The sequence below is a fragment of the Balearica regulorum genome, chromosome 27, assembly GCF_011004875.1.
Source record: "Balearica regulorum gibbericeps isolate bBalReg1 chromosome 27, bBalReg1.pri, whole genome shotgun sequence".
NCBI classification, from domain to species: domain Eukaryota; kingdom Metazoa; phylum Chordata; class Aves; order Gruiformes; family Gruidae; genus Balearica; species Balearica regulorum.
Genome location: NC_046210.1, coordinates 281,054 through 304,839, shown reverse-complemented (window position 1 = coordinate 304,839; position 23,786 = coordinate 281,054). Strand labels below are relative to the sequence as shown.

General features: G+C 61.0%; 1 protein-coding gene and 2 long non-coding RNA genes across 5 annotated transcripts; 2 read left to right on the top strand and 1 right to left on the bottom strand.

Moving 5' to 3' along the window:
• The first annotated feature begins 10 nt into the window (after window positions 1-10).
• Window positions 11-6,956, top strand: LOC142598282 (uncharacterized). Its single transcript, XR_012832557.1, has 2 exons — window positions 11-585; window positions 1,386-6,956. It is a non-coding gene; the product is annotated as an uncharacterized LOC142598282 (long non-coding RNA).
• TCF7L1 (transcription factor 7 like 1) lies at window positions 6,450-23,786 on the bottom strand. 3 transcript variants are annotated; one of them, XM_075736452.1, is made up of 12 exons: window positions 23,499-23,786; window positions 23,359-23,419; window positions 22,382-22,512; window positions 10,906-10,989; window positions 10,565-10,736; window positions 10,072-10,174; window positions 9,257-9,340; window positions 8,659-8,802; window positions 8,408-8,567; window positions 8,082-8,189; window positions 7,685-7,745; window positions 6,450-7,611 (listed from the first exon to the last, which is right to left on the bottom strand). In XM_075736452.1, the coding sequence occupies exons 1-12, from the start codon at window positions 23,700-23,702 to the stop codon at window positions 7,139-7,141; spliced, it is 1,785 nt and encodes a 594-aa protein (XP_075592567.1). In that variant the 5' UTR covers window positions 23,703-23,786; the 3' UTR covers window positions 6,450-7,138. The 3 variants fall into 3 exon arrangements, with proteins under 3 accessions (XP_075592567.1, XP_075592568.1, XP_075592569.1); XM_075736453.1 differs by having other exon boundaries at window positions 10,604-10,736; XM_075736454.1 differs by lacking the exons at window positions 22,382-22,512; window positions 23,359-23,419; window positions 23,499-23,786 and adding an exon at window positions 11,468-11,882.
• Window positions 17,442-18,763, top strand: LOC142598281 (uncharacterized). The gene is made up of 2 exons (XR_012832556.1): window positions 17,442-17,481; window positions 18,658-18,763. It is a non-coding gene; the product is annotated as an uncharacterized LOC142598281 (long non-coding RNA).

Sequence of the window (23,786 nt, the reverse complement as noted above, 5' to 3'; positions counted from 1 at the left end):
CCCCCCCCAGGCCTTGCCAGGGCTCGGCTGCCTCGGTGAAACTGCTCCATCTTTGGGGTAAAAGCAGCATTTTCAGGGAAAACCTGCCATTTTGGGGTCACTTTCCAGGCCTTGAGAAACCAGTGCTGGGACTAGGTGAGCAGCGGCCCAAAACGGGGTTGTTGAGATGCTCTTTGAGGGCCGGGCCTTCTCCCCGCCGCATTCGGCCCAGTTCGATCGGTGCCCGGACCCTGTGGCTGCCGCCGTCTCGTGGGGGAGGAAACAGGCCATGGCGGGGGGGCGACGGGCGAGAAATCAGGGCGAATTTCCCTTCTTTTGGTTCAGGACCACTTCCTGAAAGCGCTCCTGAGGACCACGGCCACATCGGGGGAGCGTGGCCACACCGGCTCTGATAACCTTTTATTTTTCTTTTTGGCCAGGCCAGACACGTCCTGTTCAACTACAGGTCTTCCCACCAGCAGCAGAAAAATCAGCTTTTGGCTCTCCATGGGCACTGAGGACTATTTGCTCCTTTCCTCTGTAGATAATTTATCTATTGAAGACCGTTATGTCTTCCTTCTTCTAACTGAATGTCCATCTTTTCTGGTAGGTTGTGTCCTTGCTCTCTTCTGGGCTTTCTCCAGGGATTCCACACCTTGAAGGATGCTGCCCAAAACTGGGGACGATCCTGCAGCTTGGTCAGCAGAACAAACATAAGGATTTCATCATGACATTGATAATCCTACCTATCTCCAACCTCCTGCTCTGCTGCCTGAAATATAAACCGATCTGTACTTGATGCAGATAAAATCAAAACGTAGAAAGAGCCCCAAAGCTGCCTGTCATCCTTCTACCATGGTCTGGAGCCCATAGCTGACCTCCTTGGGTGGATTTGATGTCCTCAGGTCCACGAACTGCAACCCTACTGCTGCGAGGCAAGGTGGCTGTGGCACTGGGTGTCCTTGAGGTGTGATTGATGTCATCTGTGGGTTTCTTCCGGCCGTACGTCACCTGCTGTGTCCGAAAGCTGTCCCCACTCGCTGTCCGAGACTTTCTCAGAGGGTTTGCCTCCTGCTGTGTTCCTTTTCCAGCAGATGTCTGCTGAGCCTTGGCTTTTGGGGGGATCCTGGTAAAACAAAGAGCTCCAGATGTTCTTCCTGCATCTTCCTCACGTTTGTTACCTTGCACAGGTCTGTCTCTCTCTGTTTAGGGACGTCGGCCTGGGGGTACATCATTCTTCGTAGAGTTTTATCTCCAGCTTTTTCTCTGCCTGTCCTTTCCAAACCAACTAGACCTCTGATATCAGTTTTCCAGACAAATCAATTATACCGTCAAGTCTCTGTAATTTAGTTTATTAGTAACAATCTCAATCTGTCCTCCCCATCATCTCACTTCTTTCCTTTTAGATCGATGGATTTGCCTTCATCTCCGCCCAGGATGAACTTCCTTGGTGGTTAATCACTCCAGACCATGCGTGCTTCCCGCTATTGCTCGGTGTCACCAGAGCTGTCTCATCCATAATGTGGCATCCTGCAGCGCTGAGTGCTGAAAGACAAGCAGCGAAGTCTCACGTGTCTCCAGAAGGAATCGCAATAACATCACGAATTTGTTAGCTGCTCCAGTCAGCCCCTGTAGCGCTAAAACACAGAAAAATATCACAACATCATGCAACATGCAAACTAAATGAGTCCTGTGCAATGATAATACTTTGGGGAATAATCCTGACTTGGCCTCAGAGCATGATGGATTATGCGGTTAATTTTTCTTCTTTTTTTTTCCCAATCCTCTATTCAATTCAATACATTCCAATAATCCTAGCAGCTCGGTTCTGCCCATGCCTGCCTTTCTAAGGAGACAGAAGAACAGTTGGCCCAATGCTTTTGTTGAGATTTAAAACAGACAAGCGAGGCTATTTCTCATGCCCAGCCAGTTCGGCTTTCACTCACACCCCTGGAAGTCAAGAGTAACTGAACGGAGGCCAAGTTCCTCTGGATTTACAACAATGCATCTGGGAACAGAATTCTGCCCAAAATACCCAGTACGAGGCTGACATCAGCTCAGCGCCTGGTGGCTCACACCAGGCTCGTTTTCCTTCAACAGTTTTCTTGGCTAAAATGTGATAAACAGGACCAGCGACCTCACCTAACCTCCGTGCGGCTGCACCTTCCCCATGCACCCCCAGGAAGAGGAAGCGACCATCGATGTGGATGACAAGGAAGTTGCTTCTGGCTTCAGCAGGATTATGCGGATGTAGACTGGTGGGAGGAAAAGGAGGAGGATTGAGGATTATTATCTCTGTCCACTGGAAAGCAGGAGGAGGAAATTCTCTTTCAGTCCCACCCAGCTGCTTCCCAATGCGATGGCAGCTGCTGGTCCTTATTGGGTGAAAAACAACTCCTTTACGTTCAAACTTCAGTGAGGTTTTGGTGGTTTTCCTAGACTGGTACTGTCTCTTCTCATGAAGCCTTGTGGGACCTCACTTTTTGGGGATGACTCTTTCTGTGAATAGCTGCGATGGCCAAGAACAGGCTGGATGCACAAATCTGGTCTTTGATTTAGCACCAACCAAGGCAGTTTAGTGTCGCCTCCCAAGGTCTGGTGACAAGCCTGCGCTTGGAGATAATAAAGTCCTCACCTTGTCAGAAGTGTCTGCATCCCCCATCCTGTCCCTTTCCCCCAAGGGCTAATCTGGTCAGGATAAAGGATCAAAAGGAGAAACAATTAGCAAATGGAAGAATTTAATGATGCTAATTAAAATGTATTAAGTGTAGCCACTGCCTCTGCACCAGCTGCTTTGGCAGAAGCCTGGAGTCCGCAGAGTGCCAGCCTTACCCCGGCGCGGAGCGGGGAAACAGGACATCTGGTGCGCCCTCCCCCCGGCCCCTTGCAAAAAAACAGGTTCGAGGAAACCTTCGTTTCATTTGCTGCTGCTGCTCGCCGGGTTCATGGCGGAGCCCCTAATTAGCTCCATCTCTGCAGGAGACCCCTGGGACCTCATTAGGCATTTCAATTAGTGAATAGCCAGAGCTGCGGAGGGAGAGGGGGCTGGGGCTGTTTGATCAAGATGGCTGCAATTAAGCAAGCGGACGGAGGTGACAGAAGTAACCCCGCTTCCAAAAAAAAGTGGGGCAAGCACCAAGCTGGCTCCCAGATGCTACCCGCGCACCAGAGCAAGCTCTCCCAGCAGTTGGCTCTTGATAACCTCTTAACGAGACATTTGCCAGCTCCTGGCTATAAAACCCCACAATAGCTGCAGCAAATTTAGGGCTCGGCTCGTCACAAAAATGTCACCTTTTAATCAAGGTTTTAAACTTTTTCTTGCTGTACGTCACGTTTCTGGACAGGGATGCACTCACAGGCACATCCTCCCCTCTCCCCGTGCCTGGTGTTGCTTATTTGCACTTTCTATGTGGACCTCCACTGTTGGAGATGACAGCAACCCCCAAACGAGCAGGCCCACCTCATGGCTTAGGCCGCACGCTGTGTTCATACCGTCTTGACCTGCGCATGCAAACGGCAACATCTGCCACAGCTGGGAGAGCAACGGGGATCCCGCCACTGGCACGACATCTCCTGTCCCAGCTGTTTCGTGCCTCTCAGCAAAGGCAGAATCCATCCGTCGCACCTCTCCTTGCTCTTTACACCATGCTAACCCTTCCTTCTGCCACCGACTCTCCGTGGCATACCATTTCATTCCTTCCCTGACCTTTTCCCCTTCATTGGATGTGTTTGGGATGCACCCTATGAAAAACAAAGTCGTCTACAAAGAAGGACCAAGGAGACTGCAGTGGCAGACGCCTCATTTTCTCAGGAGACCAAAGGAAAAATCAAGAATCTTTGGCAGCAAAATTGTGGTTTTTGTTGCAAGTCTGAAAAGTGAACCCTTGTAATGGGCCCCCAGAATCTCCATGCACGGCTGTCCTCTGCACCCTGGGCTGCCTGGCTCCATTTCAGCTCCTAGGTCTGAGGATATGTTAAGCATCGTGAGAAATGTAGTCTAAAACTTGTCCAAAAAAGAGGAGAGGGGCTACCCGACCTCCATGCCACAATAGCCCAAACACACTGGATATTCAGTTTTTTTCTAATAAAGACAACCCCCAGAATTCTCCTCTTGTTAAAGCACGTCCCAGAGGACAAGAAAACCCTGCAAAGGAATCAGTTTTCCATTGATAACCAGTCTGAATGCAACATTTTCATCTAGCCGTATCACCGCAAGCATGAAGGTACCACGATCAGCCTGGTTCAACTAAGAGAGCTTCAGCATGTTCGTTTGAGACCAGAGCAACACGTAACTGGTCTTGCCCTCTTCTCCAGGAGGAGCGAAGCCAAGAGGGCTTTGGTGGCCAGTTGCTTCTCTTCGAGCAGGGGATAATCCAAGCCTATCTCAGTTTGGGAGCACTGCGAAAGCATCGGAACAGATGTTCCTTTTCTGTATGGGAAAATGCCGAGTAAAACAAAGAAATATTCTCCTGCTGAAGTCCAACATCTGTTTGAAGCTGTCTGGCTCCGGTTCAGACTTTAATTCTTGTGACAGGTCTCTTCATGCCTTTAATTTCCCATGAAATCTAATTCAAGAAGTTGTTTGTCTGCAGCCTGCTCCTGGTGTTGGGGAGAGCGAGGCTGCATGCGATCCAGACGTTCCTCACAGAAAACCAGTTTCTTGGAACAGCCTTTCTAAAAAAAGCTATGTTTTGCCTCTTTTCAAATGACGGCCACGCACGTTTTCAGCGACACTCTAATCCTCTCAGTCCTGGATCTCGCACAACCGCACGACACGCTATCGGGATGCCATTAATTAAAGCGTCGTGGCTGGTCCTCTTGGGTGCTGTTGTGGAGGAATCATGCTCTCTCCCAGCATTTACAAATTTGTTCTTTGAAAGCAAGAACTTTAAACAATTTTGTGTGTGAATGGAAACGCCTACTGAGTTCAGGGCTGTCTTGGGTGCGACAGTGAATAAAGATGCTCCAGGCATTTGCTCGTACTCAAAGGCTTTGGTGGTGGCCACCAAGAAACTGGTATGCAGGAGCTGGTTCTTCTGCGGGCTCCTCTCGCTGCTCAGGGCTCTTGACTAGCCGGGACCCCTTAGAGCAATGATTTTGGGAGCTACCACCCAGCTGGGATGCTCTGAACTGCGAACTTAAGCTGTCGCTTCCAGTCCAGAAGATGATCCTCAGCTGGATGGGAGAAGCTGGAGGTACCGTCGCTGTTTGCAGAAGTCATCTGGAGCTTTCACAAGGTTACAGGAGCCAGTGTTTGCCCCAAATGTGTCCCTGTACTTTTTTTTGGTAGTTCTGCCCAGCTCTGATGTGGAAATAGGAATCCTCAAGTCCAGGTGTCAGTCGCTGGGGTTACAGATGCCAGCGTCACCCTGTGGCATGCACTTGTCTCGCACAGCATCTGGTAAACGCAGACGCCGTCTTCCTTAAGGACAAGACACAGAAATGGTCCCTTTTCCCCTCTACCTGCAGATGGACATCTGCTGCTGCTCCAGTTTGCTAAAAGTACTTCCCCGGTGGCTTCTCACCCCAGCTCGGCACTGGAAAGGAAAAGAGAAATGTCACAACAGGAGGTGAAGGTGTCGTTTATTCCACCAAATGAGCAAAAGCACCCACCAGAGCTGGAGGGCCAGCACCCACAGGAAAGGCTCAGCCCAACACTGATAGTGATGGTTTGGACGTTGCTCACCGCCATGGACTGATGCCCGAGGACACCGTGGTCCCCACAACGCAGCACTGGTGCGGGTAGAGAGGAGCCAGGCTGGATCCTGCAAAATGGAAATTGGCCAAGAAATTCAGAAAGGGGACAGAAATGGGACTATAAACACCACGAATCACCTTTGGGCAGGCGCAGCTCAGAATTAAATCTGCAACAGAAAACAAAATTGTGATTTTCAATGGGAAAACTTTGAGACAGCTTTTTTTTTTCCTGTTAAAAATATAGTGAGACAGAAGAGTCTTGATTAACCCAAGTGTTGAACTGACCAAGAACTTAAGATTGGTTGAAAAATCCACGGGGTGACCCTTGTGTGCAGGTCCTTTTTCATCCTAATCTGTCTTTTCATTCCTGGTTTGGAAGAAGCAGGCACAGAACATCATCCTGCAGTTCCTGGCTGTGAGATACACACCAGTAACTCACGCTCCTCAGCTCCTCAGGCACACCCTGAACTGGTGTACTTAATCCCCCGCATCCTGCTGCCCGTATCTTTCCAGCAAACCGTACCCTGCCTGCTCGCTCCATCACAGGTTTCTGATGGACACCCCAAAATCACCCTCTGCCCATCGGTGGAGACGTCTGGGTGAAACTCTCAGGCTGGGGCCGTGCCTGGCCCCCTGCCCCGCTCGGGGGGCTGGACCGGAGCTCCATCCCGAGACGCATCCCGGGGCACGGTGACACTCGAGCGCTGGTGGGGAGAAGATGGCGATGGGCAAGGGGCGAGCGCTTCCCCCACTGACCATGCTCACGCAGCAAGTTGCAGCTGTAGTTTTATTTCCTTTTGTGAAAAATAACAGGGATTCAAGGGGAAACACCCCACCCCACCCAGGGCTCAGCCCCGGATCCTGCCCACCCCGGCACGACCGCAGGAAGGAGCAGGGCCGCCGGCGCAGCATCCTCAGGGCAGGATCTGGCTCCTCGCCAGGACGGAGCGAAGGCATTCACCGTAGCTGGGAGCAGAGCCGCAGGACGGGAGGACTCAGGAGCATCCGGAGGCACCGGGGTCGGCAGCCGACATTTCTGCTGTTGCCTCCGGGATGGAGCGCCGCCTCCAGCTCAACGCCCACCGCGTTTGGTGCCGACGTGCCCGTGCATGGGAGCGCCGGGCCGTCGGCGTCACCACACCCTGCAGCAGCAACGGGCACTCAGCTCGCGCCCACGGTCAGCTCACAGGAGATTTCCATCGTCGGCAGCTTGTGGAGGGTTTCTTTTCTTTTCTTTTTTTTTTTCCTTTTTTTTTTAATAAAAACGGTCTTTAGGTCAACTGCTGGCAGCAGCTCTGAGCAGAAAGCCCCTTCCTCCAGAGTCTGCTTACAAAAGAGTTCAGAAAGGGTCAAATATTGACCAATAATGGTTTTGGCTGCATTTGAATCTTGATTGTGGCTTCTGCAATGTACAGCAGGGAGGGGATGGACGGGACGGGACGAGGGAGGACAAGTTTTTCCCTTAGTCAGCAGGTTTAGTGACCAGGGAAAGGGGCTGCGTTTGCAGCACGGCCAGGGCAGCCTGTGGGGACGGGATGGCGGCCGCGAAGGACGGAGGCGAGGACAGGAGAGCCGTGGAGGGCACCGAGGTGAAGGGGATGGGTCTGGAGAGGAGCGAGGGTGGGCTGCCGAGGCTCGAGGAGGAGGAGGAGGAGGAAGAGGAGGAAGAGGAGGAGGAAGAAGAGGCGGCTTTGCCCGAGAGGAAGGCGGCCGAATGCATGGTGAGCTGAGCCCTGGCCTCTGGCTTGGTGGTGAGCGAGAGCGGCTGAGCCTGTTCCGAGTGGGTGGCAGCCGGCGCGGCCGGGGACGCCAGGGCGGCTGACGGCGTGGCGGGCGAATCCAGCATGCTGCCGTGGGAGGACGCGGGGCTGTCGCACGGTTTCTCGGCTGGCAGGTACTGCACGCACGGCTTCTTGCTCTTGGATGCCAGGGAGCCTGCGAACGACGGAGGACGGCGTGAGCGGCCAAAAGCCGGAGGAGGGAGGAGGCTGGCGGGGGCGATACTCACTCTCCGTGTCGTGGCTTTGCTGCTGGGCCAGCTTCTCTCGCTTTCTCTTCTTTTTCTTGCCCTGGAAAATATTATAAAGTCCTTATGTGGCTTTCTGCCATTGGAGAGCCCTTGGGGGCCGCTCGATGGATGAGAAATGGAGCTGACGGCGCCCAGAGCAGCTCACGGGGACGCAGGAGCTGCCGACGGCAGCTGAGCATCTCCAGGGACTCGTCACCATCGCCCACCACCCCCAGCACCCCACACCCCCACCTCCCCGAGCACAGCACGCGACCTCCGAGCAACCTCCCACCAGCCAAACCCCCCGGGAGACGAGCCATGCGGGGACACGGCAAGGGACGAGGAAGGGAGACCGGTCTCCGTGGCCGCGGGGCTTCGCGGGGGGGGTCACACTTACGTAGTTGTCCCGCGCCGACCACGTGGGGTAGAGCTGCGAGTGCAGCTGCCGCTCTTTCCGTGCGAGCTCGTAGTACTTGGCCTGCTCTTCCCGCGACAGCGAGTGCCACTGCAGGGGGGAGAGACCACGCTGCAAACCCCAAGGACCTCCCGCCCCATTGCCACCCAGGTCCCCACCAGCTCCCTGGGACCTCCTTGGCTGGTGATGCCCCAGGAGAGGGACCGAGCTATGGGGAGAGGTGGAATAAAGGGGGGCCGAAGGCCATTTTAAGGTCACAAACGGGCAGCACGTGGGCACGAAGCCGGTGCCGAGGGAGATGCCCGTACCCGTCTGCCCAGGATCTGGTTGATGGCGGCGCTCTCCTTCAGCGTGCACTCGGCCACCACCTTGGCCCTCATCTCCTTCATGTACAACATGAAGGCATTGAGCGGCTTCTTGATGTGGGGTTTCTTCTCCTCCTCCTTCTTCACAGTGACGGGGGATTTCCTGCAACGAGCAGGATGGTGGGTCAGGACCCGCCGATGCCCTGGGGCCAAGCTCCCGTCCCTGAGGCGTCCCCTCCCCGTCCCCGACTCACGAGTTGCCTCCGGGGCTGACGCTGGGCTGGGTGGGTTCCTGCTTCACGATGGGCGAGACGATGGTCGGGTGTGGGATGCCCGAGGGGTGCAGCCCGTGGGTGGGCGGTGGGACCATGTGCGGGGAGAAACGGCTGGACATCAAACTGCAGTGGAGGGAGCGGGAGGGGAGGGCTCGTCAGCTGCCCAACAGCCCCCAGGGTTCCACCCCAAACTCCCGAGAACCTCCTGGGTTAAGAGACCACCAGCCCCAGCCCCAGTTGGGGTCTGGTTTCACACTGGATCCTGCCCCAGCTTGCAGGAGGGTAACACGGACCCAACCTAAGCGATGCCCTGAGCCCATGGGATGTTGCTTTCCAACCCCCCCCCCAAATCACCTCTGGGGACCATCTGCACCCCCCCGGGGGTATCTGCAGCAGACGAGGCCACCGCAACCTCCTGGGCTGGTCTGTGCCCCCGCAGAGCTGGGTGTCCCCGGCAGCACCCACTGCCGACCCTGCTGCGGGGCCGAGTCCCGCATCGTCCTCACGGAAGCGGCCAAAATCCCGCTGCCAGCTCCGGGACACCCAAGGAGGGTCCCTCGTCCCTGCCGAGACTCACCTGGACATGGAGGCGTTCATGGCGAGGGCGGGGTAGGGGTGCCGAAAGCCGCCGGGAGGGATGGAGTACACGGGCTGTCCTTGCCTGCGAACGCACAAGCTTTAGCAGAAAAAATATTGCTCCTCAATTCACGGGGGGCCATGGACCGTCCCTTCCGGGCCGAGCTCCATCCCACCGATCGCCAACATTTCCAGTGGTGGGGAGTCCTGCCCTCCCCAACCCCTGGGGCTCGCGGCATCCCACCAAGCTCACCCTGGGAGAAGCGGATAAAGTGGGAAGAGGAGGAGGGGCTCAGGGGGTCGTGAGGCTCAGGGGGACGTGGGGCTCAGGGGGTCGTGAGGCTCAGGGGGACATGGGGCTCAGGGGGACGTGGGGCTTGGGGTCGTGGGGTTCAGGGGGATGTGGGGTTCAGACAGATGTGGGGCTTGGGGGGATGTGGGGCTCGGGGTCATGGCATTCAGGGGGATGTGGGGCTCAGGGGGTCGTGGGGCTTGGGGTCGTGGGGTTCAGGGGGACGTGGGGTTCAGAGGGACGTGGGGTTCAGAGGGACGTGGGGCTCAGGGTCATGGCATTCAGGGGGACGTGGGGCTCAGGGGGTCGTGGGGCTTGGGGTCGTGGGGTTCAGGGGGACGTGGGGTTCAGAGGGACGTGGGGTTCAGGGTCATGGCATTCAGGGGGACGTGGGGCTCAGGGGGACGTGGGGTTCAGAGAGATGTGGGGCTCGGGGGGACGTGGGGCTCGTGGGACCTGCCCAGGGACAGGGACACGTAGGTGGGAGCGGGGCCCCCCCAGCCCAAGGTCAAGCCCGCCCTTACTGCGGCACGAGCCAGCCCAGCGGGTGCGGGATCTGGCCCACAGCTCCTGGCGACAGCGGGTAGTAGGGGGGCAGCTCGGACGGGTGCGGCGGCCGCGGGATTCCTGCGGAGGGAGGGACGAAGGGGAAATGTGTTAAAACACGGGCACGGCGGCCTCCGAGCACTTTGTCTGCCTCCGAGCACCCTCCCTTTGAGCACCCCATCTTCCTCCGAGCGCCACGTCTGCCGCTGAGCACCAGTCTCCCTCCGAGCATCCCACCCCCCTCCCAGCACCCTGAGCACAGGGAGAGGATGCTGAGACAATCAGAACGGAGACCTGGAGGGATCCCCACGTGCCCCGACCAAACCCGCGACCAGGCGAGGACCCGTCCACGGCCACCAGCTACGTCCCCTTCCCACCACCCAGGAACCAGGCTGCGAGAAGAGGGACCATCCAACGGAGAGCACCCCGTTCCCAGCACGGCACCGATACCGTCGCCATCCCTTTGCTCACCCAAACGCGTCCGACGCCGCGTCCCCGCCCCGCGCTCACCCGTCTTTGGGTCGATCTCTGGCGAGAGGTGGCCGGGCGGCGAGCCTGGCGAGAAGTGGTCGTTGCTGTAGGTGATGAGCGGCGTCAGCGGGTGCATGTGATGGGCGTGCTGTACCACCGGGACCTTGTTCGACTGCGGGGCAGCGAGGGAGAGCAGATGGGAGAGCAAAATAACGGCCATCCCCCCAACCCCCCCCCCGCCGCAGGCATCGTACCAGCATCACCGGGGGGGGGGGGGGTGGGCTGAGGTGGGGTTTTCCCCTGGGAAAGCCATCACCCCCGTGGGATTCGGCCGCTCTTACCAGGTGTGCGGGCGAGGGCGAGCGGCTGTCCTTCAGCGTGGCACCGGCGGGCACGTCCAGCAGCGGCCACTTCATCTGCAGGTACTGCAGGAGAGCCGGGCTGAGGCCCCCCGCCAGCCCCGGAACACCCCCCCGGCCCCAAAACACCCCCCCCAGCCCCAGCTGCATGCTCGGCTAGGGACACCCCAAACCGTGGAGGACACCCGTGGGCTGGTGACAAAGGGGTTTTGGGGGCACCCAGAGCTGTTTCAGCCCCACAAGCCCCTACAGACCCTGTAAATGGTGCAAAGCCCCAAATGGTGCAAAGCCCCAAATCCCAAATCCCTGCCCCAAACGGTGTAAATCCCAACCCCTGCTCGGCTCTGTCTTGCTGGGGAGCCGCGAGCCCCTGCCTCCCCTCCCCTCGACTCCCCACGCTGCCTTTCCCCACCCCGAACCCAGACTTTTGTGGACGCGGTGACGCCCGGCACAAGCCGCGATGGCCCGTGGGGCTCAGCCCCGGGCTGGTCCCCATCCGGGGGGTGCCCTCCCTGTCCCCCATCCCCAGGGCACTGGCACCAACCCCAAACTGCCGGAGCACGAGAAACCAGCCCCATATCGCAGCGAGGAGCGGGGGGGAGGCAAACATGGGGCTTTTTTGGGGGCTTTTCCCTCTCCCTGCCTTAAACCTCGCTGCGACACAGGGGTTTGTCTCCCTGGCGCTGGACGTAAGCAGCCCCCGAAAGAAAGGTGCTTTGTGTCGTGTTTTTCGGCGGAGAGGGGCCGGAGGCATTTCCCGGCAGACGGCGGGAGGGCGGGAGGGAGGCGCGTCCCGCGAGATGCCGGCGCTGGGGAATGTGGCCTGGACGGGCCGCAGCTGCGCGCAGGAATTTCCCCGCTGCCCCGTACAAACCTTCCTGATCCGAAGCAGCTGGAAGGAAAACCCAGCGAGGAGCCGCGGGGAGCGTTAACTCTTCCCGGGCTGGACGGACACATCCCCGCCTGCAGCCCCCCAGAGCATCCTGTATCCCCGCCTGCATCGCCTCCCGCTTTCCTCCAGCCTCCAGCAGCCCCCTGCATCTCCAGCACCCCCCTGCATCCCCTCCTGCACCCCCCTGCATCCCCTCCTGCACCCCCTAACCCTTCCGGCACCCCCCTGCATCTCCAGTACACCCCAGCATCCATTCTGCACCTCCTGCATCCCTTCCCCCATCTCCAGTATCCCCCCCATCTCCAGTATCCCCCCCATCGTCAGTATCCCCCCCCCATCTCCAGTATCCCCCCCCCCATCTCCAGTATCCCCCCCATCTCCAGTATCCCCCCCAGCATCCCCCCTTCCTGCCGGCTCTCGGCCCCGCATCCCCGGGCACCCCACACCTCCCGGCAAGCTCAACCCCACCAACACGTCCTGGCAAAGCCTGGCAAAGCCACGGCGCTGCTCATGGGGACGATCCCGCTGGCAAACCCAGGTCACCCCGTGCCGGCAGCACCGCCGGAAACCCACCGGCTGTGGCACCGCCCCGACGAAGCCACCCAACCGTTCCCACGGCCGCCTGCCCAGGGGATCCCCCAAAAACCTGCGTCACTGCCTGAACCGGGCGCCCTGCGTCCCTTCCCCATCCCGCACCCCGGTCCCCGTGCCTCCGCACGCTCTCCCCAGGGAGATTTTTGGCACCACCGGGATAATGGCGGCGAGACGGGCCCGTCAGTGCCGGGGAGCCGTAACTGGATGCGGCCCTCAGCCGCTCCTCCGGTTGCAGAGGCAGGGAGCCAGGGCGCCGCGCGCGCGCTCGGAGCACGCTTGGTATGCGAGCGGCCCGGTGACCCGCGCGGGCTCACGCCGTGACCTGCCGCACACCCTGACCCTGCGCTCCCCGGCACGGTAGGAGCCGTTTCCCGAAGCCCCGGCTTTGATGCGTCCTCCAAATCTGGGCGATCAAAGGCGCCGGGCTGCGACGGGGAAGCCCCGGGGTCTGGCTGCCGTACAACGCCGGGCCGGTTCCAAACAGCCGAGCGCCGCCGCAGCGTCGCGTGTACGGGGACAGGGTTTCGGCTAGAGACGCTCCCGGGCTGGCCGCGGCCGCACACGAGACGCCACCGCATCCCCGCGGCCGTGACGCCCGCCATGACCCAAGCGTCTCCACAGCCGTACCGCGGCGGTGCACGAGACGCCCCGAGCATCCCCATGGCCGCCCTCGGATGACGCGCGCGGTGCCCCGCCGTTTCCACCGCCGGGGCGAGATGCCGCACGTGGTGCCCCGCCGGGGCGGGAATGGGGGGGGGGGGGCCGAGAGATGCCCCCCGCGTCCCCCGACGGGCGCCTTCGGCTCCGCCTCGCCATCCCCTGCCCGCTGCCCCCATCACAAAAGGGGCTTTCTCGTCTATTCTGTAAGCGGAGAAGCCGCTGGGGGACGGCGGCTGGGGAAAGGCCGGGTATATAAAAGGCTGCTTCTCATTTTGAAGCTGTTTCGGGAGGCCGGGGAGGGGAGAGGAAGGGGGGGGGGGGACACGGACCCTTTCAAAATATACAAAGAGGGGGGGAGCTGGCGAACGGTTCAGTGGTAATGTGGAAAAATGAAGCCCCCCCCCCCTTCCCCTCGGCCCCAGCCGGGACACAGCGCCCACTGTACCACCACGTGCGGGAACCGCGCGCGAGCGGCAGATTGGAGCTATTAAAAAAAAAAAAAAGAAGAAAATAGTTGAAAATCGGTCACATTCCAGAGAGATTAGAGCAAGTTCTGGTTCCTCGTTACCAGCCACCCCCCAATTAAAAGCAGGGAGTTAACCCCTTCCCTGCCCGAGCGGCAGGACCACAATGAAGTCTCCTGTCCGTCCGTCCATCCGTCCCCTCCCCGGGGTGGGGGGAGCCCCCGCCGGCAGCCGCCCCGTGGCCCCAGCGGCCGGAGGAAGGGGGGATGGCGGTGCCGGGGCGGCGGGGGGGGGGGTCGTGCCGCGTGGCGGCGGCGGCGTTTTGCCTCCGCGCTCGGGGAGGAGGCGCAAACGCCGTGGGATCCCCTAATGCCCAATTAGGGCTTTAATGAGCGGATTTCCTCTCCTCTTCCGTGCACGGGGCTCGATCCCGACTGAGACGTTTTCCCTGGAAAAGTCCTGGCCGGTGGCAGGGCCGGCGCGTCCCAGCGTCACACGCCTGGCACTGCGCGTCCCGGCGTTGCGCGTCCCGGCAGCGTTTATCACGGGGTTGTGCGTCCCGGGATTGCGCGTCACGGTGTTGCGTCTCCCAGTCCCGCTGTGGCATCTCCTGTCACGTGTCCCGGCACCGCATGGCCCAGGATCGCGTATTCCGGTGTTGCGTGTCCCGGCATCGCACGTCCCAGGATTGCGCATCCTGGCATTGCGCATCCCAGCAGCGTTTATCACGGTGCTGCGTCTCCCAGTATCGCGCGTCCCAGCATCCCACGCCCTGGGATGGCGCATCCCGGCGTTGCCCATCCTGGCATCCCATCTCCAGGCGTTGCCCGCCCTCCTGACATCACACATCCCAACGTCGCGTGTCCTGACATGGCACATCCCGACGTCGCACATCTTGACATCACGCATCCTGATATGGCACATCCCGACGTCGCACGTCCCGATGTCGCACGTCCCGACGTCACACTTCCCGACGTCGCACGTCCTGACGTCGCACGTCCCAACATCGCACATCCTGACGTCGCACGTCCCGACATCACACTTCCCGACGTCGCACTTCCCGACGTCGCACGTCCTGACATCGCACGTCCCGACATCGCACGTCCCGACATCGCACGTCCCAGGGTCGCAGCGCGCTCCTCTCCGCCAGGCTCGAAGGCTCAGGCTCGGAAGCCGCTGGCCTCTCATTTTGGGAGAAAAAAGGTCCGTTTGGGACCCAAGCTGCCATTTCCCCGGGTAACACGCGACCCGCGGGCGCCGGGGACAGAAAGCCTCCGCGCCCCCTTCGCCTGCCCGCGCCGCAGCCCGGAGACGACCCTGCGGAGAAGATCCACGCGATGCGAGCTGGAAGCGCCCCACGCCCCCGCGTCCGGCCCTCCCGCCCCCCCCACACTGGGGCAGGTGCTGGGGGACGGTGACCCCAAATCCCCCATTCCCCCCCCCCCCCGCCTTTTTCCAGCCCGAATTCCTGGGGCTTTGCAAAGCCTCCGGGCTCGGCAAGCCAGAACGCGGCCCCGCCGCAGCCCCCGCCGAGCCCCCCCAGCCCCCCTCGCTCCCGGCCTGTTGACACAGCTGCGGGATAACCGACAGCTCGCCCTTCCCCCTCCCGCCTCCGCTCCGGCCCTTTTTCCCCAAAATCCATCCCAAAACCGCGTCGGGGGGAGAGGGGAAAGGGCGAGCATCGGGGGGGGGGGCAAACGGGGTTTGCGGGATCTTTAACGGAACCCCCGAAAATCTTTGGCCGGGTGGTGGATGCACCGGTCCCGCAGCTTCCCAAGCAGCATCGCCAGCTTGTTTGGGTTAAAACCAACCAAATTTTGGCTCAGAGAGAGATGCGATTTTTGAGGGAAACGGGGTTTTCTACAGCATCTTATTTGATCAAAGTTTGTGCCTGGGAGCAAAAAGCTGGAAATGGCTCCAACGTTCCCCGGCCCCCGGAGCCACGAAGCCGAGGGATGCTGCCAAGGAGGTTCTGGTGCAAAGTGAGGTGGGGGGGGGCTGCAGGTGCTGAGCCCCAAAAAGGGGGGAAAGGGGGGAAAGGGGGGGGGGGAGAAAGAGGGAAGGAGGGGGGAAAGAAGGGGGGAAGGAAGGGGGGGAAAGGGGGGGAAGGGGGTGAGTGGGACAGTGGAGGATGGGGGGGAAGCAGGGGGAAAGAGTGGGGGGAAATTGGGGGGTGCAAAGGGGGGGCAGGGAGCTCCTCCTGGAAGGCAATGGTGGGCTGGGGCACGCGGGTCCCACCGAGGGGCAGAGGGAAGCGCAGGGCCGGTCACGGAGCAGCCGGGGTCTGTCCCCGCGGAGCTGAACTGCCGGCGGGGACGGGCAGAAACGGAAAGGGGGGGGGCCGGGTTCTCGCCGCCCCGCGCCGGGCATCGGGCGTCCTTCCAGCTCCAATAAATCACCTTCGTACCAAAGAAAAAGCCGGGGGGGCGGGGGGGAAAACCGAACAGCATCCCGGCCCCGCACGGCCCATCGCCCGTCCCGCGTCCCCGCTGCGTTCCGCTTCCCCGCGGATAATTAGGGAGGGAGAAATCCCAATTACAGCCGGGATTTACAGCCCAAGAAACAAGCTGTAAATCCTCACACCCCCCCCCACCCCGCTCCCCGCATCGCTCCCCTCCGAGCTGCTTCCCAGTCAAATAATCTCCTCCAGATGTTGGCCGCCAACGCCAGGACGGCAGTTTCCAGCGGTGACGAGACTTTTTGGGGGGTCTCCTGCGTCCCCGCATCCCCCCCCAAGGCAAACCCCAAAAATTTATTTCTTTTCCCATCGGGGTTTTTAAAGGGCTGCAAAGCGGCAACGTGGGGGCGCGATGCTGCGTCTCGGGTTGTCCCCGCAGCTGCCCACGTCCCCTCCCGGCATTTCTGGGGTGACACGAGGCAGGGAAAGGCCGTCCCAGGTGGGGACGTCGATTTGGGGTGGGAACGGACGCAGCGCTGGGGAGTTTGCAACCCCTCGAGAAAGGATGCTCGACCGTTCCCGCGACGCAGCCCAAAGCCCTCAGCCGGCGGCACACGGACACTGGCACGATGCCGGTGGGAAATGCCAACGGCACCGGGGATGGCAAACCCGAAAAAAAGGCTGGGAGACAGAAAATAAGGCTAAACCCCCCCATTTGGGATGAACCTGGGGAGGCGGCGCTCAAAGCCGACCTTCTCTCGAGCCACAGATCCCCGTGTCGCCGTGCCAGGGATGCTGGGCGGCATCCGCTGAGCCGCGGAGCGGAGGAAGGCGGCCAGAGGAAAAGCGGGACGGGAGGGATGGAAGGAAACGGGATGAGGCTCGCGGGGGCTGGAGCACCGCCAGGACACTGGCCAAGCCGGCTCCTGGGCAGCCCACAGGGCACAACCTCGTCCCAAAGCAACCTCCACGCGTCGACGTCCTGAGCATCCCTTGCCCGTGGGTGCCCCGAGCATCCCTCGCCCACGCCCCCAGCCACCAAAAAAGAAACGAACGGCACAAGCTGGGACCCCCCGACCCCCAGCGGTTCCCTCCCCGCTCCCCAAACCTGGCGGCAACAAGTTTTCCCCGCTGCCCCGAGGCTTTTGTCTGCAGCTTTCAGCTCCCGTCCATCACGCTCAATGGCTCCATTCATCCCGGATTCAGGCGGCGGCTGCATCCGCGCCGGGGTGGGGGGATCCCAGCGGGTGCAAAGGGCTCATCCCTGCCCCGGCGAAAAAAAATCCCACCAGCTCCGAAGCCCCCCAGGAGCATCCTTGGGTCTCGGGGGGATGCGACACGTGACGCCCAGCTGGGGAAGGTCTTTTAACAGACTTTTGCACGCGTAAAATGTTTAAGATCCCATCCACGGTACGGGGAGGATGGAAGAAGTCACTGGGAGCCACGGTGCCGCAGAGGTTGGAGGTGAAGAGGGTGCCGTGCCCCCGCCGGCCGCAACCCCCCCGCGTTTGGGGTGACACCCCCGGAGATGCATCTCTGCATCCTGCCAGGTGACGCTGCGCCCAGGCTCGGGGGAGCACCAAGGGGGTCCTGTCCCCCCCAACAGCACCCATGGGACACTGGGGATGTGGGGCATCCTGTCCCCCCCAGCAGCACCCATGGGACACCGGGGGAGGATGGGGGGGTCCTGTCCCCCCCAGCAGCACCCATGGGACATGGGGGGGGGGCTGTCCTGTCCCCCCCAGCAGCATCCATGGGACATGGGGGGAGGATGGGGGCTGTCCTGTCCCCCCCAGCAGCACCCATGGGACACCGGGGGAGGATGGGGGGTCCTCTATCCCCAGCAGCACCCATAGGACACTGGGGGGAGGGGGGGGCTGTCCTGTCCCCCCCAGCAGCACCCATGGGACACCAGCTAAGCGGGCGTCACAGCCTGCCCACCTGCCCCGTCCTCTGCCACGGCTCCGCGCAGGATTCCCGGGGTACACGCACAGGGGGACATCGCTGCCAAAAAAACCACCCAAAAAAGACGCAAACCACGAAGCCGCACATCACAGTCATCACCCCTTCCTCCTCCTCCTCCCTGGGGTACCTTCACGCATCCCCTTGTCCCCCCAAAACACCCTCAAACCCCGATACGAGACGGGACACGGCAGGAGCCCAACACCACCCCCCCCCCGCCCTTAACCCTCCTCTTCCTCCGGCCGGGATGCGCCGGGCGCTTCTCTCCGGGTTCCTCTTTCCCCCGCTCCCGCCAGCGACTTCAAGGAAGAAAAACTAATGAAAAGCAGCTGCTCGGAATACCAGAAAGATGATGAATGCGCGTTAAGTCCCCTTAACAAAACCAGGTCTTATGAGAGTCGCCCGGAGCACTTACTTCATTGCTTTAATTTGGGAATCGTGTTGGAAAAGGGAGGGAGGAGGGAGAAGTTGGGGGGGGGGTTAGTGGAAACCTCCTGTAGGTCTCATTTAGCCCAAAAAAAAGAAAAAAAAAAAGAAAAAGAAAAAAAAACACCCAGGGTAATTAGCCGAATAGCATAATTAAGGAGGAGATATAAAGGGGCCATTGTGTGCGAAGGCTCAACAGGATCACCTCGGAGCGGGGAAACTGAGGCACGGGGAGGGTTCGCCGCTGGGAGGGGATGCGATCAACCCGGCAGCTGCACGGGGCAAGCTGAAGAAGCCGAAAAGTGCTAAAAAGTCCTTTTCTTCTTAATATTTTCCAGGTGGGGAAGGAAGCCCGCACTGCTGGGGGGGGGGGGTGTGTGCGTGTGTGTAAATCCCAAATAAACCAGCAAATCCCAAGGAGGAGCCCAGAGCTCGGCCGGCGAAGGACGAACCGCCGCAGTTAGAGGATGCCGAGCGAGCCCCCGCAGCCGAAAAAAAAATCCTCCCGCCCTCCCCTCCATCCCAACACCTCCATCCCGCATCCCAACGAGCGCACGCCAAAACCCTCCCCGCTCAGCCGGAGCCGCCGCCGGAGCCTCCGGCAAGACCCGCCCGGTTTTCGGAGCAACCCTTTTTCTTGCCAAAAATCTGTATTTTAATCATTTTTCTTGGCAGCCGCACGTTTAAGAGGATATATTTTCTTTTGCAGACAGATACGCCTCTGTATTGCAGCCCGCGCGGGGATCGCGAGCTCATCTCGGCAACGGGGAAAAAAGCCAAAACAAGCCCAGGTTGTGGGGTTTTGGTTTTGTTTTTTTTTTTTTTCCTCATTTATTTTGGGACCGCGACCCGCCGATGTGCATTAATTATGCCGGCGTGCATTAATTACGCCGGCGCGGCATCGGCGCGGGGCGCGGGGAGCTGTTTGGGTGCCTCGGTTGAATTTCCACGCCTGAGGAAGGTTGGGGTTTATTTAAATACTCGCCTCCAGACTCGAATTCCTGGGGTTAAACCGGGGTTTTTTTTGGGGGGTGGGGGGGAGAAACGACGATCCCGTGCGAGGTTTTTCTCATCCGCCAACACACGGTGTCTCCTGCGCCTCGCCGGCGGTGCCGTGCCCGGTTTGGGGATCCCATCCCTTCCCCGACGCCGGGGTGCAGAGGGGCCTCCTGGGGAGCAATTTTGCCCCGGAACGGATCCGGTTTGTTCCAGACTCGGGATAAAAGACGCCGGCTCCAAACGATCCCGACGGGATGGATCTGGCGCGGCGGTGACGGGGGGTTTGCATCCGTCCAGCTCGCGGTGCCGGCGCTCGCCCGGAGCTTTTCCTTTCCATCCCACTGGGGTTCCCACCCCCCCAACACACCTCCCCGGTTTTGGGAATCGCAGCTCCGATGCTCCCAGGGAACCGCACCGAGCCTCGGGCGTCCCCGATTCCCAATTCATCCATTGGGAAAACCAGGCTAAGACCCTGCTCCGAACGGCACTGCCATCCTTACACCCCACCAAATTCCTCCACCGGCTTGGAGGAGCCGTAAAAATACCACCCTGGGCAGAAACCACCAGAAAATTGATATCGGGGCAGGGGGGACACCCCAAAATTCAGGGTCCTGTTCAGAAATAACAGGGGCGATACGGGAGCAAAGGGAATTAACCCAGCGACAGGGCAGGAGCATCCCGTCGCTTCGGTGCCGGAGACGACTCTCCCGGTTCGGGGTGCGTGAAGGCGTCGCTTTCCCAGAGTTATCAATATTTTCCAGGTTTATAAATATTTCGGAGCAGAGAGATGCAAGAGCGCTGGCTTGCCTGCCCGTTACTCCAAAAAAAAAAAAAAAAATTAAAAAAAAAGAATTCTCCTGGGGTTTTGCCATTGCCGGGTCCGACACCTGCATCCATGGACGCGTCCGTCCCCAGCGTCCCCGGCTGCCTCCTCGGAGCATCTCGCGGGCACAGAAATTATTTGGGGTTTGGTTGGTTTTTCTTCCCCCCCCCCCCCAAAAAAATCTTCCTTTTTTCATGCGGCAGAGTCGCACGGTTGGAGCCGCAGCACCGCGGCTGAGGGATGGCAAGGATGCCACAGCCCCCAGGCTGGCCGGATCCTGCGGATCAGCTCGTTTCCCCCAACGGATAGAAGGGGGGGGAAAAAAAAAAAAGAAGGAAATAGGAGAAGGAAAAAAAAAAAGCTCCCAGGGCTGCTCGGTGGCCTCCCGCCTCCTACCACCGCTGCGCTTCACGTGTCGGGTCTTGCCTCGAAGCCTCCCGGGACGAGGGCGGGCGGCGGATTTGTCGGTGCAGAGCTCGGCGCCCTCGGGCGATGCTGCCGTGCCGGGATGCTGCGCCCGGTCGGATCCGGTACGGGATGGAGGATGCTGTGCCTGGCCGGACCCAGCCCGGGCTCGCTAGCATGACGATGTCCCGGGATCCGGGGGATCCCTGCGGCACTGCTCCGACGGGAGCTCATGGAAAGTGGGGGGTTGCTCGCCAGCGCAGAGCTCAGACGCTTTCATTGCACGAGTGGCCGCAGGATACGGCCGGGCCTCATCCTACCCCGGTGGCGCAGCAAAATTCGGCTCCAAGAGCCCTCCTGGTCGCATCGAGATGTGACACCCGCAAAATCCTCCCGCTTTGCCCCCACCGTGACGCCCCGTGCTCGCTCAGCACCCAGCTCTGCACAGAAACACCCCGATCCGGCAGGATTCGGCCCCGATCCGGGGCTCTCCCATCCCCGCTCATCCCTCCAGCCCTTCTCCAGACCCAACATCCTCAGCCGGGTCCAAAACCAGGATGCAACATCAGGCCCTGTTAATTAATTAAGCCACCTTTCTGGGATTCATTAAATCATCGTTAGTGGCCGTTTTCTACGAATCCCAACCCCAGCCCCTTTTAATTATTCCTTATTCCTCGTCGGTATTTGGGATCGTGGCCAGTTGCGCATCATCTCCAAAACGTAGTAGTACCCAAAGTGACAAATTGGGAATATACCCTTTATCCGGCACCCGGCCGCCGGCCAAACACGGCGATATTGATATAACCCAGCGGCCGCCGGGGCCCCCCCCGCCCTCCCCAGCCCGGGATTTACGCTCGACGGCCATTCAAACCGGTCGCTTCCAATAAAACAAAAGCAAGAAACCCCCCAAAATACAGAAAACTCTCCACGTGACGCCACCGGAAAGCAGAATCCCGACCGGCGAGCCCGTGCCGGGGATTTTAAGCCCTTTTAATTGCAGCAGCTTTTGCCATCTTATATATATTCCATATGGTAACGCCGCTCCTATAGAGCCGGAGCAAACAACGTGCTTAAAACCCTCAGGTGTCACCACCGCCGCTCCGGAGGGAGAAATCCACCCAGAAAAACACGAGCGTGGGGCGACGCTGCGGTGGGTACCACGGCCCAGCACCGCATCCCTCCCTGGGGTGGGGGGGCAGAGAATCCCCCCCCCCCCACATCCCCCCACCCCCAGGATGCCACCAGGGGTACCGGGAGGGGAAACTGAGGCAGGGAAGGGCCGGGGATGGAACGGGTTTGTGTTTCTAAAAGAGGTTCCGGGTGCTGGGATGGTTTGGGGGGGGTGCTGGGGGATGCTGGGGAGGTTGGGGGGGGGTCAATCCCGCTCTGCTTTACCCCCCCCCCCCCCCCCTAATGCTTTGCTCAATTTGCTTAATCAGTTTTGGAAGCCGAAGGAGGGACAGACAATGTCAGCCCATTAAGAGCTTTAAAAAGTCGAAGGGAGCCCTTTTAAATGAGAAAAGCAGCGCAGCGGCTCAGGGTCAGGTTTCGGGGCTGGGTGCCCGGGGCGAGGCCCCCCCCAAACTTCCCAACCCCCCCCTGGGGTGCACACACACACACCCACCCACCCCCCCCCCCGGAAGGGGCAAAGTGAACCAAAAATAAGGGAAATAACCCCTTTGGGTTTTTTCCTTTTGGGTTTTTTTGGGTTTTTTTAAGCGCCAGGCGGTCGCTTTCCTTCGGGACGGGGCGGGAGGCTCGGCGGGGTCCCAGCATCCCCGAAAAGGGGGTGCTGGGGGGGGGGGGGGGTGTCGGGGGGCTCGGGGGGCACTTACGGTGCGGGCGCCGCCGGGGGAGAGGGCTCCGTTGGCCAGGTAGGGGCTGCCCAGCTCGGGGAGCATCAGGAAGGGGTAGCCGGGGTAGGGGGGGCCCTTAAAAAACCCCCCATCTTGTTGTCGTCTGACCACTGGGGAGAGAAGGAAGGGGGGGGGTCAGGAGGGGGGACAAGGATGGGAGCATGGGGGGGCACGGGTAGGTCCCTCTGGGGGTGCCCAAGTGCCTTGGGGGGGTCCTTGGTTCTTCTGGAGGGTCCCCACTTGGGGGGGGGGCAGGTGGGTCCCTCTGGGGGTGCCAGAGTCCCTTTGGGGGGGTCCTCGGTTCTTCGGGGGGAGTGTTCCAGTTGCGGTGAGGGGGGCGGTCCCCGCGGGAGGGGGGTCCCAGCACCCATCCCTCCGGGGGGGTCCCCACTTGCGGGGGGGGGGGGGTGTGTCATGGGTCTGAGCCTCCCACTTGGGGGGCCCGGATAGGTCCCTCTGGGGGTGCCCAGGTCCCTTATGGGGGTGTCTGATTCTTCTCGGGGGGGGGTCCCGGTCCCCGCGGGAGGGGGGTCCCGGCCGTAGAGGGGTGGGGGTCTGGGCTGCTCTCGGGGGGACGGTCCCTGGGGGGGGGGTCCCGGTGCTGGTCACTCCCGGAAAGGCCCCAGCTGCGGGGGGGGGTCCCCGAGCCTGGCTCCTCCGGGGCGGGGGGGGGGGGGGCACCGGTCCATCCGTGGGGAAGCGGTTACCGGGGAGGGGGGGCGGGACGTGGGGCCGGGGGTCGGGACCGGTTCCTCCGGTGGGGCGGGGGCCGTTCCCCGCGGTGGGGGGAAGGACACGGGGTGGGGGGTGGGGGGGGGGGGAGCACACGGGGGGGTCCCGCCCGCAGTCGGGGGCGGAAACAAAGAAGTTGCGAAGTGTCGGATGGTCCCGGGGGGATGCGGCGGGGACCGGGACCGGGGGCCACCGGGAGCTGGGGCGGGGAGCGGAGCCGGTACCTTCTGCCAAATAGTCCCGCGGCTTCTGGAAACTTTCCCGGGGCTGCGGGGGCCGCTCCGCCTGCGGGGAGAGGGCGGTGAGCGGGGCCGGGCGGGGGGCGCCTCCCCCCACATCCCCCCCCCCATCCCCCCGGGCTCACCTCGGAGTCGGAGCCGGAGCCGGAGCCGGTGCCGGTGCCGCGGTTCTCGGTCTCGCTGACCAGGGAGGACTTGAGCTCGTCCAGGTCCCCGTGGGCCGAGCCGCGCCCCGCGCCCTTGTCCTGCTCCTCACCCTCGTCCTGGAAGGCGATGAGCTCGTCGGGGGCCCCCAGGTCGTCCCCCCCCGCCGGTTCCAGCTGCGGCATGGTGGGGGTCCGGCCCCGCCGCCCGCTCCGGCACCGCCGGGCCCCCGCCGCCGCCCGGGAGGGTCGGGAATGCGCCGGGGGGGG